At 33.4% G+C, this 13,511-nt stretch overlaps 1 protein-coding gene across 4 annotated transcripts in view; it reads right to left on the bottom strand.

Moving 5' to 3' along the window:
• Window positions 1-4,504: 4,504 nt before the first annotated feature.
• lig (lingerer) overlaps window positions 4,505-13,511 on the bottom strand; it is a 409,731-nt gene continuing 400,724 nt past the window's right edge. For all 4 annotated transcript variants that reach the window (XM_067095720.1, XM_067095719.1, XM_067095721.1 and 1 more), the window contains one exon: window positions 4,505-5,574. In XM_067095720.1, the coding sequence (XP_066951821.1) occupies window positions 5,473-5,574 (102 nt within the window). In that variant the 3' untranslated portion in view covers window positions 4,505-5,472. The remainder of the gene's footprint in view (window positions 5,575-13,511) is intronic.

Here is a 13,511-nt window from a genome sequence, read left to right as displayed (position 1 = left end):
AGATGATAAATGGAGCTATAATTCCACTTCCAAATCTAATTATTACATTCAATTCCAATCAAATGCCTAATTTACCTAAAGCAGCCCAGTTACGTTTTAAGGTTAAGCAATATATCCCAAGACCAAGGAGATGTTTTCATTGTCAAGAATTTGGACATATGTTAGGGTCTTGTAGGCACAAACTATAAGACAAGCCTGCCACATGTGTTAAATGTAGTGAACCAGAGCAAGATGTATACATTGTGGAGACACTCAAACAGCATCTTCACTTAAGTGTGATGTGTACATCATGGAAAAAGAAATCCACATATTAAGGATAACTAAACATATCACGTTTAGAGAGGCAACAGAAAGAGTATTGAATCAGTATGTTAGACCTGGGGTTACCAAAATAAATGCCCCAGAAATAGCTTATACTCTTTGTTGACGACCTTTCGATATCTTTTGCAGCAACAAGGATGGCAGTGGCTGAATGGTATCTTCAGCTCTGCATTTATAATACAGTAAAGTGGGCTGAGATGAATTGTTCTAGATTTTCTGCTAGTAAAACGGTAACCATATACTTTTGCCATATAAGAGGATTCCACTCTAATCCAGATCTGTTCATGCATGGGCAGAGCATCCCTTGTGCTGGTGAAACAAGGTTTCTTGGGTTGATTTTTGAAAGCAAGCCAACTTGTATTCCACATCTGAAGTAGATCAAGACAAAATGCTTGCAAGCAACGGATCTGCTGAAGGTTCTGTCTCACACTTGAGCAAAACATAATAGCCTTAAAATACTCCGTTCAATTCATCATGGGGGAGTAAGATCGTCTACAGGAGCATTTAAATCATCTCCCACTGACAGCACACAGGTAGATGATGACGGGATGCCTCTGGATCTACATGACTGTCATCGGCTGGTTCAGAGCTGGTACAGATTTCAGAGGCTCCCTAAGTCTTTGACCAACATTTGTATCAGAAATGAAAGTCATTGGCAGTTTGATGAAAATCATCCCAAGCAACCTCAGCCATTTGCTTTTAGAGTAAAAATGCAAAATCAGGCAGTTGAATATGCAAAGGATGGAGATTTTACCAGCATGGTATTCAGTTAGGTGGCCGCCTCTTCTGGAACCTTCCAGAGATAAAATTTTGTAGATATGTTCATTTTACTAAGGCAGAAATGTCCAGTGAGGCAATGTGGTCAATATTTTTAGATCATTCCCACAACATAACTCCATTGCAGTTTTCACAGATGGCTCAAAGTCAGATGCTGGTATCAGCTTGGAGTGGCCTTCCCTGATATAGAAAGAAGCGGGAGATTATCATCTGTTGCATCTATTTTACAGCAGAAATGCATGCAATCTTAAAGGCCTTGAAGGAAATTGTAACTCAGAATGGAAATAGTTCTGCTATATGTTGTGACTCGAGAAATGTTCTTCAGTCATTAGAGTCTTTTAACTCTTTGATTTTAGAAATATTGGAATGGGTGCTTTTAATGAAAATAAGAAACAGATTTTTGCTGGGTGCCCTTCCATGTTGGGGTGGTTGGGAATGAGCAAGAAAAGAGAGAGAAAGAGAGAGAGTAGAGGGGGTGTTGGGAGGAGAGAGGTAAAGAGTGAGGGAGAGTTGGAGAAAGAGAGTGAGAGGGAAAGGAAGTGAGAGAGAGAGTAGAGGGGGTGTTAGGAAAGAGAAAGAGGGAAAGAGTGAGGGAGAGTTGGAGAGAGAGCAACAATCATTTTCCTGAATGTTCTTTCTTCATTGCTTTCTTTCCATAAGCTTTGTTTTGCTTTAGTTGATTTTCAGTTACCTCCTGTGTTCTAATTTCCCATCTTTGGATTTTATTAAAGTTCCGGTATGAATGGGAAAATATGGAAAATTGCCATTCTTGGCAATGGGACACCTCTGTTTTCTATCTAAAGGCAGCTACAAATTCTTGTGCCTGTATTCAAAATTTTTCACTTCATAAAAATATTAAAATGACAACCATCTCTTCAATGTTTTAAAAGAGAATTTTTTGGATAATAAGATTTTGATATTTGATTATTAAAAACATTTTTCACATTTTTTTATGTACTTTAAACATTTGATCGAAAACTCCCATTGAAAGCACACATGAAATAATCTCATTGTAATTCCAAGTACAGTAATTCTCACAAGTTTATGGATCCCCTACACTAAGAGACTGAAACACCTGCCACAAACAGAAAAAAGTAACAATATACAATGGTTTTTAGCTATCAAATTTTTACAGGTAAATTACTTGAAATAAACGAAAGTTTGTGTTTATTAGGTATCTTATAATGATTAATAAAATTTATTGGAGAAACTGGAAGTAATTGCATATATGATATAATGTGTGTGACTTGGGAAAACAATCTGTCAAATGCCCTTCTCAAAAGGAAGGTAACTGATTCATCCATGATTGCTAGTCTTTGTAACAGCTACTTGTCAGCAGGTAATTTTACATTTACAAAGCATAAAAGATTGCTGTTATCAACTTAATGCTTCAAGAGAATTCACAGTCTCTATCTCATTCTTAAGTACTTGTACTAAAATGGTTGTTTTACTCTGACAACTGTAAAACTGACTAACTCTGATTGTAGTATTTTTAGTAATTCTATATTTTTTTCACATTTCAACACTTGATAATATTGTCTGCAAACATTTTACATATACAGGTACTAATTTTCTTTTAATATAACTTGTAACCATATAAGTACTTTCTGCAATTGCAGAGATGTAAAATAGATTGAGATCTCAAACGAGAGAAAATGAATATTAGTAGATAAGGAAACTGCAGGACAAGGCCAATAAGAGAGCCATTGAAATCAAGGAAAAAAATGGGCTTATATTCAGGTGTATGGGAATTTCAGCAAAGTTCAAAACACTGGAGTGAGGGGGGGGAGAATTCATTTCAAGGTTGTCCCTGTATAGGGAAAACCTGGCACAAAAATACTGATGATGGAACTCCCCAATACATGTACACAGTACTAAATTGCCAAAAGGTGTCACTAAATTTAGCTCTCACAGGGCTGGCCCAGAGGAGTTGTCTTTTTTGCTGATACGGTTAAGATTTGTTTCTTAAATTACAGCGCTTTAAAAATTTACAATCAGTTTAACTGAAAATGAAGGAGATTCCAAGAAAATTTCTTCAACTGACTTGTTTCCTAAACTTGATGTTTGTTGTTCTCTATATTTTGGCCATTCATTAGTTTTCTTCTACAGTCTGTACATATACTACAGTCATGGGTCAAACGAGAGGGACCAATTCTCAGATATATCAAAATTACTTGATGAATGCCATATTCCACCCCAGAGTTTCCTATAGTGTTCATTGTTCTATATAATCTGCTATCTATTGATTATATTGGATGTTGGAGATGTTATAAAATCAATAATAAGAATAGCAATGTGTGTCATAGCAGTTGCAGCTTTGGCTGCTCTTCAGCTTCTTCATTTCCTTTAATGCCTACATAGGCAGGAATCCAATATATTTCTACATATGTAACTGTAATAACCACAATGCCCTTCCCTGGTAAAAAAAAAAAAAAGGAACCACTAGGTTCTAATACATATCTCAACATTTTTTCATTTTTCTACAATCTTTGAAGTTAATTTTAATTTGTTGTGCAAGGCTATTTCTTGGAATATTATTTTGACGATTTTCTATAACACTTCTTGTTGCTAAAAATTCACAAATTTCTGCAATAGCATATCTTCAATTATCTTAATGGCTGATCAAACTGCACATAATTTTTCTGTGAAAACAGATGCATTGTTAGCTGATCTGGCAGCAAATCCCAGGCCTAACAATGAATATTGCAGTGTGGACCTTTACATCTTACACAAAAATTCAAAAGAGAACAAATCCTGCTGCAAGGCATACGATGTAAATAAATACACCCATTTATAACTTGAAGAGTATTATTGCTTGATTAGGTATAAAAAAGTAAGGAAACATTAACATTATACCAGGAGTAAAATCTTTAATAAGGATGTGAAAGGAAAGACCCAAGCTATTCAGACAAAACTTTAAGGGCAAGGAAACTGTGCATTAGAAATTACTGTATATTGAAAAGGAAATAACCTCATAACAAAGCATTATGCCATATGAAAAATGGTAAAAAGGGGAGCAAAATAAACTTTAAAAAATGTTGAACTGTTCAGCAGCTGAAGGATAAAAGAAGGTTGCAAAGAAACCTCTAGTACCTCCTGTAGTGTGCCCAAGCAAGGTACACAAAAGAACTGACCTCACTGAAGAACATATAATAAATATATTGAGTATTCAACACAACATACTTGAGATGAATAAATAAACTTACCTGAACTGTACATCTTTCAACAGAACTACTATGGTATCAAAAATACAATGACCTGAGTTTAAATATTTATTCTATTTTTGGTTAATCTTTGTGCCAGCCAAAGAAAACATTGTTTTGAGGGCACTGGCTTAGTTCTACTAATTGACACCACCATGCAATGGAGTCCTCAATTTCCTAGGGGTAAAAACACTAATCTTATATAGAGTCAAGATATTTTATTGGTGAACTGAAATATTTCACTATCTCACTACACAAAAAGCTTACAAAACAAGAGGCATAATTTTTCATATATCGATACAGCATTCCTGTAACAGGAATGGGATTATAATGTACCTAGATAGATACACAAGTTAGAAAAAAAAGGAAAAAAAAGTGAGTTGAACATACATTCATCCTATTCTGGGGCGATCAATGAAGGCAAAAATCCAAGATGTGGTCTGAAATTACACAGGGGGTCCCTTGGTTTTTCAGGATTTGTAAAAAAAAAAAAAAAAAAAAGGAAAATTACTCACTCCAGAATAGAATGCTGCCTTATATTGTATTCTACTGAAGTTTTGTTCTAGTGGTGAACAATCACTAGGCCTTCTTTGTCAAATCCTATCACCCAAAAGTACAATCTGTAAAACTTCTTTATTATATAAAAAGGTGTGGAGTGAGAGGTTGTGGAGAAATGCACCATGCCAGTGGACTTATGCCCATGGTTTATTCAGTGGCGTCTATTATTTACAAGTGAGAAGAGCAAGACTGAATACACCATTGCTAAATATTATATCCACTTTAACATCACCTTGGACGAGTTCATACAGAATAGACCTATAAAGGGTGAGGAATAGCTTGTCTCATTGTTATATTTACTATATTCTGAGACAAGCAAATCCTTTTGTATATATATATTTCTTTTGCACTGACTAAAGAGTACACTTAAAATTTGACCCTTGTACATATCAATTTTGTTTTTTACAACAGTCTTCTGTGAGCGCATTTTCATAACTAATCAATAAACTGATGCTCCGGATACTGAGAGGCACCTAACCAGTGACATTATGATGTTACTCATATACATTACAATATATCTTCAATGTTCAATGTATAAGACTTAAGCTTTATTAGTTTGTAAAACTGTACACCTTTTGTTTCCCTTTTCATTTTTATGAGGTGATTTTATATCTTAATTTGTCCCCCAGTAAGATCCTCCATAAGAAGGTTTCGATCCTCCTTTGTTCTGACCACCAGTTGTGGCTGCACGTTGACCACCAGAACTGGCTCCATCCTGCGAAATAAGATTTTTTCCTTAATGTTAAACATTTCAAAACTCACTAAAAATCTAAAAATTATATCAACTACACATGCGCACATATATATACAGGCAGTCCCCGGTTATCGGTGGGGGTCCCATTCCGACGGCGTGACGATAAGCAAAAACCGCTGATTTTCGGTTATCGGCACCTCTAGTAGGTATGTATCTGCGCCAATGTAAAATTATCGGCACCAATGAGCGAAAACTGGTGCAATTCGGCACCAAAAATTGACAATTTTTGTCGCTTCCGGAAAACCAGACTGCTGATAAACCAGGGACTGCCTGTATATGTGTGTGTATATATATATATATATATATATATATATATATATATATATATATATATATATATATATATATATATATATATATATATATATATATATATATATATATATATATATACATACACGGATCACCAGTTAATTAACTGTATCCAGTTTTACGGTGCTTGTCTAGCAACAAAAATCAGCAATTTTCGGTGGCGAAAATCACCAATTTCCACTTATCGGCGCCGATAACTGGGCATTGGCACAGAAACATACTTATAAGAGGCTCTGATAACCGAAAATCGGAGCTTTGTGGTGCCGATAAGACCGAAATTCGCCGATTTTTGGTTATCATCACACCCTTAGAAAGGAAGCTCCGCTGATAACCGGGGACTGCCTGTGTATGTATGTACATATATATACTATATATATGTATGGATGTATTATATAATACATATGTATATACTGTATATAAATATGTATCTGTATATGTATATAAGTGTATATATATACAGTATATGTATAATATATATATGCATATGTATAAATATACATATATATACTATATATATGTATATGTATATATATACATATATATACTATAGATATACATATAGATATACACATATGCATATATATATATATATATATATATATATATGTATATATATGTATATATATGTATATATATATATATATAATATATATATATATATAAATATATATATATATATATATATATATATATATATATATATATATATATATATATATATATATATATATATATATGTATGTATGTATGTATGTATATATATATATATGTATATATATATATATATATATATATATATATATATATATATATATATATATATATATATATATATATACAGTATGTGTATGTGTATATATATACATATATATACATATACATATATATAAATATATATATAAATATATATGTATACACACACACATCAATGACCAAAATCAATATCAACACAATTTCTCAAAAGTAAAGACAAAGAATCAGTTTACTTCTATATAAAAAACTAATACATTTTTTGACAATTACTTTGACACTGGTATTTTTGTTTGCTTACAATTTATGTAACCTAGGTTGACATAACTTTGCATGAATAAAGCAGTATTTCCTACATTTGCAAAGAATATCAACGTAAATTGTGAAAGTAAATAAGACGGCAAAAAAATGTCTGTAATTGTGAATCTACTGTGTATGAACCACCAAAAAATAAAATTTTCAGAGAACAAGATTTGTTTCTAGTTTCCTTGAAATATGTTCATCTGAATTATTCCTCCAAAAATTAACCACAATTAGGACATAATCAATAAAAAGTGTTAGTGATCAAGTAGCATAGAGACACAAATGGGAGCTCATTTTCAAGAAAAATGCGAAGGCCTATGCCAAAAGTTTCCTAGGGGAAGGCTTCAATACAAAAATTGAGAATCAAAGATTTTATGATTTTGATGTCAAACCACAGCCAAGTTTCTAATGTTTCTAGTTCTGAAGTATCAGTTTCATAAGACTCAAAAGCAAAGCATGATGAGACTCTGAAGTATGTTGTCAGCTTTTCTTTTGGTTTCTTCAGAAACCCTGCCCACTGGAGGTCATGGTAACTACAAGCTTATGCTCTCAATCTTTCATTACAATATTTTGAAATATGCTATAAAAATTTGATTGTTAATAAAACTGTTAACATTACAAGTAAGTACAGTAACCCCCATATTCGCGTTCTCATGGTTCGCGGACTCATGCATTCACGGGTTTCTCTGTGGAACATATCTAGCCATCATTCGTGGAAAATTCGCCCATTCGCGGTACTTTTCACTGAGAAATATTCATTAATTACTGTATTTTCATGTAATTTTCATGAATAAATGCACTTTTTGTGATAAAACTATTAAAATACTCAGGTATAAGCATTTTTACAGGGTTTTTCTTGGTTTAAGCTATCAAAATGGGCAGTTCTAAGTGTTTTTAGAGGGGTTTTAAGCATTCGTGGATTTGACCTATTCGCGGAGGGGTGTATTATTAATGATTTAATTCAATTTTAGCATAGAAACAAACAATTTTTTTAAATTTACAAACTAGGTATCTTTATGGGTGCTAATTATAGGAATGACATTGCCAATTTACATTGACTTTTTAACATAATAATAATTAGAAGGCAGATTTACATATAAAAATACATCCAAGTTTATACATCTAGTATCACTGAATAACAGTTATGTTATTACATGAAATTCAATACATCCCAGAGCAGTTAGTTTTTGCTACAAGATAATTCTTAGATATCAAAATTAAAATGATTAATTACAAATTCTTCAGTAAAGTATATGTTAAGATATCTTTATTTTGGAATACTCTGACTTCCTGCTTTTACTGTAATAGACCACTTACTATGATTTATGAAGTCATTTGCACAATTTTCTAACTTACAAATATTTGTATGGAAAAATATATATATATATATATATATATATATATATATATATATATATATATATATATATATATATATATATATATATATATATATATATATATATATATATATATATATATATATATATTATATATATATATATATATATATATATATATATATATATATATATATATATAAAATATATATAATATATTATATATACAATATATATATATATATATATATAGTATTTCTTCAGTAAAATAAGATACGGGTTAGGTCTGAGTTTCTTTATTTTGGACTGATACAAAGTCTGAGAAGTCACAAATATATATACGTCAGTACAGTTCTTGTAGTATATATATTTGACTTCTCACACTTTGTATCAGTATCAATTTGGAAATAAAGTCGAAACCGGTCAGACCTACACCCCGCTTCTTATTTTTCACCTGTGGTAATGATAAATGAATCATACAAAAGTGATAATAATCATATATATAATTAAGAACTCTATTTCCTTTTTCCTCTGGTTTCTCCTTCATCTTCATTGTGGAGTGCATCGTAATATATATATATATATATATATATATATATATATATATATATATATATATATATATATATATATATATATATATATATATATATATTTTATGCCTTCAAAGAGGGTGTATTAGTTTGGTGGCAGCAGTGGGATGGTTTCTACAGTTGCTGTCACAAGGACCTTTATGCAGTACATACATAATTAACACAGGCCTGTTCAGCTGCAGGCCATATTGGAGATTACAAGTCACCTATGACACTATGTGTGAGGAAATGTGATCTACGCAGATCTATTCACGGAACACATAATAGTTGATACATACTCCCAAGGCTTGATTTACAGCTGTTACAGTTATGACGGTGGCTGCAGTATTTAGTTTACATGTGATGGACCTTGCTGCCCAAGGACAACAGCCTTTGTAGTGGTGTATTTTTTTTTTATGATTTGTGAGCCGGCCCGAGTGTAGAGATGTCGGTACCATATTTGGCAGCAGTGAACTTATTTTATATTATGTATATAACTGTGCCTGGACAAGGGCGCCAGGAGTAGGTGGAATGAGCTATTAAATATGTATACAGGTAGTCGTCGACTTACGACCTATGCGACTTATGACCGACCGACTTTACGACGGCTATGACAATATAATAAAATATAATATTTAATTTTATATTTTGCTAAAATATGTCGAACGTGCGTATGATACTTTTTCCCGCTACCGGCAGCGCGCTCATATCCGAGAGATGCTCAGCTTTCGGCAGCGTTCAGTGTGTTTGTGTCGTTCGAAAATGGAAAAAGATTCATATTTTTGTAATGTATTTTGTATTTCTATTTTTTGCAAATAAATCAAATGTAATAACAAATTACCGTATTTGATGGCTTATAAGACGCATGTCTGCATAGGACTCACCCCAATTTCAGCAGGACATTGAGGGAAAAAAAATAAGGTTTCCTAGCCTATGCTCATATGATTTTGGTAGTATTAGGTTATCATATGCATATTTTTTCTTACCAACAGAATCAACAAAAACATTAATAAAGAAGTTATTTACCATATTTATATTTATCAAAATGTGTATTATACAATCAGCCATTTACTACGATCGAATGCTTCATCTGCTGCTGAAAGCTACCTCATAGGTTTACCAATAGATTGCAACACATTCATTTGTAAACATTGTTTCTTACCGCAGAATCAACAAAAACATTAATAAAGATGTTACCTATGGTAACATATGTTATATATATCCATTATATATTATAAAAGTATGCAATCAAGGGTAAAATCCAATAAATAAAAATGTTTCCTATGTAACGGCTCGAGTCTCGTGAGCAACTGAACAAAGCCATGTTATTATTCTTAAAAGAGAATGCTAGCATGAGTTACGAAGTATCAACTCAATGAAGCCTTGTTATTATGCCTAAAGGGAATGGTAGCAGGACTTGTCAACCACCAATTGATCGAAGCCATGTTGTTATGCGTAAAGAGAATATGTTAGCAGGAATTGCCAACTACCAACTGAACGAAGCCTTGTTATCCGTAAAGCTCTCAAGATAATCACCAATAGGTGGCAGCACACGTACTGTAAGTCTGTAAATGTGGAATGTGGCGATCCGCTCTAGACGACGGTAATGATATTAACACATTTAATGAAAATATCGATAATAACAACGTAGATATTGATTATAATACTAGCAGTAGTAATTGCGGTGATGGTAAGTGTGATAATGATAAATAATTATAATAAACTTTGTTTTTTAATAGGTTATTAGGATAACACCGAATGTTATGCTAGGCTACAACATCTACGTGACGTTTCATGTATAATTTCAGCCAAAATTCTTAAATTTTGGGCCTACATTATGTACATAGGACGCAGGGGGATTTTTTAGGCCATTTTTTTTTGTTAAAAAAGTGCATCTTATACACCGTCAAATACGGTATGTATTTAATTCAAACCTATAAATAAATAAAAGTAAATAATACGTCATACGTGTAGCCGATTGGCAATGCAAATGGCGGATAAGAAAATGTAAACAGACCAGACAGATGGTTTGAATGCCTACAATAAAAATGTTAAATACAGTAATAAAAGTAAGTATTAATCAAGGAGTTCGAGCATGATAAGATTTCATATGCTAAACGTAATAATAGGTGCTATACATGCACATTTTTGGGATAATATAAAATGTGTATGTACAGTAGGCTAGTCATACTTAGGATATACTGTAATATATGATGGATAATATACGGTAGGTACAGAATACATGTACATATGTGGTTGGTCGACTTACGACGAGATCGACTTACGACCGCTCTGTCAGAACCTAATGCCGTCGTAAGTCGATGACTACCTGTATACAGTATGATGAAGATATGTCTTTATTCAGAGACTCCGCAGGTGGATATATCATTGGTTAAGCAATCTTGCTAATGAACTGGATGTGAACACAGCGAGTGCTTGGTTCATTCGCATTTTGAAAACTGAGATTTATAATTTTTTTAAGGTTAACCTCGTCCGAAGCAGGGCTTCAGATCATGATCAGGGCATGGGAAATCTGATTGCCATGTGATACAACACTTCAATCAAGTTTTGAGCAAGTCACAAAGCATGCGTCCGTTGACCCATATTGCACTGCGGGTAGCGGAATCTTCCAATAAGTCATCATGGATCTTTCTCAGGTGAAGTGTAAATGTGCCAGGAGGTAAGTGCATTTGTGAGTTGGTCATGATGAGTTTTGCTGGAGAGAAAATATGCGAAAACTAGGTATTGGGGCCTGAACTATTGTAGTGCTCAATTTGAACAGTGCATCTGGGTTTTTAGAAGATGGATCCTCCAGTTTGCTGAATGACGAGTCTGTGTGTGAATTCATGTCAATGGGCACAATGCCCTGGGTTGAAGGGCATGAGAGAATGGAGCGGTGGTCATGTCGACTGAAGACTCATTAACTATGTTTTGCCCTGACTTGTTCATTGGTGATATGGTGTGGGGGGAATTTGGACTTACAGTTTTAGTTTAGTCCCTGTTAGGTGTGTGAAGATCCCATTTTCTATGTTCAGGTTTTGACTTTGGAAGTCAGAGTGTAACTTACTCATTTAACCAATTAGTGCTTTGTTACATTTTCAATTCATTGGCAGAGAGAGAGAGAGAGAGAGAGAGAGAGAGAGAGAGAGAGAGAGAGAGAGAGAGAGAGAGAGAGAGAGAGAGAGAGAGAGAGAGAGAGAGAGAGAGAGAGAGAAATACTCTGCTTGGCTTGTTGAAGTGTTCTTCAACTCTACCAACGTTTACTTTGAAATATAATACACCCTCTTGGAGGGCATATAATTTTGTATGTATGTATGTATATATGTATATATGTATGTATTATATATACATATATATATATATATATATATATATATATATATATATATATATATATATATATATATATATATATATATAATGTATATATGTATGTATGTATGCATGTATTATATATATATACATATATATATATATGTGTGTGTGTATATATATATATATATATATATATATATATATATATATATATATATATATATATATATATATATATATATTATACTTTTTACCCGTTGTGAGAGGACGTTATACTTAGCCTTGGCATTAACCCACCTCCGCCATGATAGTTCATAGGTACATTTGGAACATATATATAGCTCTTATTATGAAATTTTTATCACACCGTGATTTATATACAATCATGAAGCTACAAACGTCACTTAATATCAAATTCACGCTACCTCGGGAATATCTCCGATGGAGAATTATCACCAAAGGGGAATTTATAAGTGATAAATGGATTGGTACTGCTGCGGGTCATAACCCTCGACACAGAATTTATCCAACAACTCCAGTTGACGTTACAACTGAGCTATCAAAGAGGTATAAGTGAATCCCGATTCTGCTGTACTTTTACCAGTCTTGAGCAGGAAGTTGTACTTAGCCTCGGCATTAACCCACCTCCGCCATGATAGTTCACTGGTACATTTGGAACATGCAGCTCTTATGAAATTTTTTATCCCACCATGATTTACATACTACCATGAAGCTACAAATGTCGCTTAATATCAAATCCACGCTACCTCGGGAATATCTCCGATGGAGAATTATCACCGTAGGGGAATTTATAAGTGATAAATGGATTGGTACTGCCGGGTCACGAACCCTCGACACAGAACTTATCCAGCAACTCCAGTCGTACGGAAGCTTTATTTTGTTGTTAAAATCTATTTGTCTGTTATGAGTGGGACCTTTGTAGTATATTTTATTCGCTTTGTTGATAGCCTTCTCGATAATATGGGGTGGGTAGAGCAGTTGCGTTAGGTGTTGGCGGATCATGTTGAATTCTTTGTCTAGGTACCCATTTGAACATATTCTAAGCCCCCTGAGGAATAAGTTGCACCCTACCATGATCTTTACGGAGACATTGTGGTAGCTTAAGAAATGAATACAGGAAACAGGAAAAGTGTTTCCTATATACGTAGGGGAGACAGGTAGATCACTCTCGCAAAGAATAGAGCACAAAAGGTTGGTAAGATATGCTTCGGAGAGTTTGGGGATTTTCCTACATATCAGAGATACCGGCCATTCCATAAACTGGAGGGGGGCGGAACTGGTTTTC

Source organism: Macrobrachium rosenbergii, chromosome 51 (genome assembly GCF_040412425.1).
Source record: "Macrobrachium rosenbergii isolate ZJJX-2024 chromosome 51, ASM4041242v1, whole genome shotgun sequence".
Classification (NCBI taxonomy): Eukaryota; Metazoa; Arthropoda; class Malacostraca; order Decapoda; family Palaemonidae; genus Macrobrachium; species Macrobrachium rosenbergii.
Note: the sequence above shows the minus strand (reverse complement) of the source record. Positions and strands in the feature narration are given on the sequence as shown.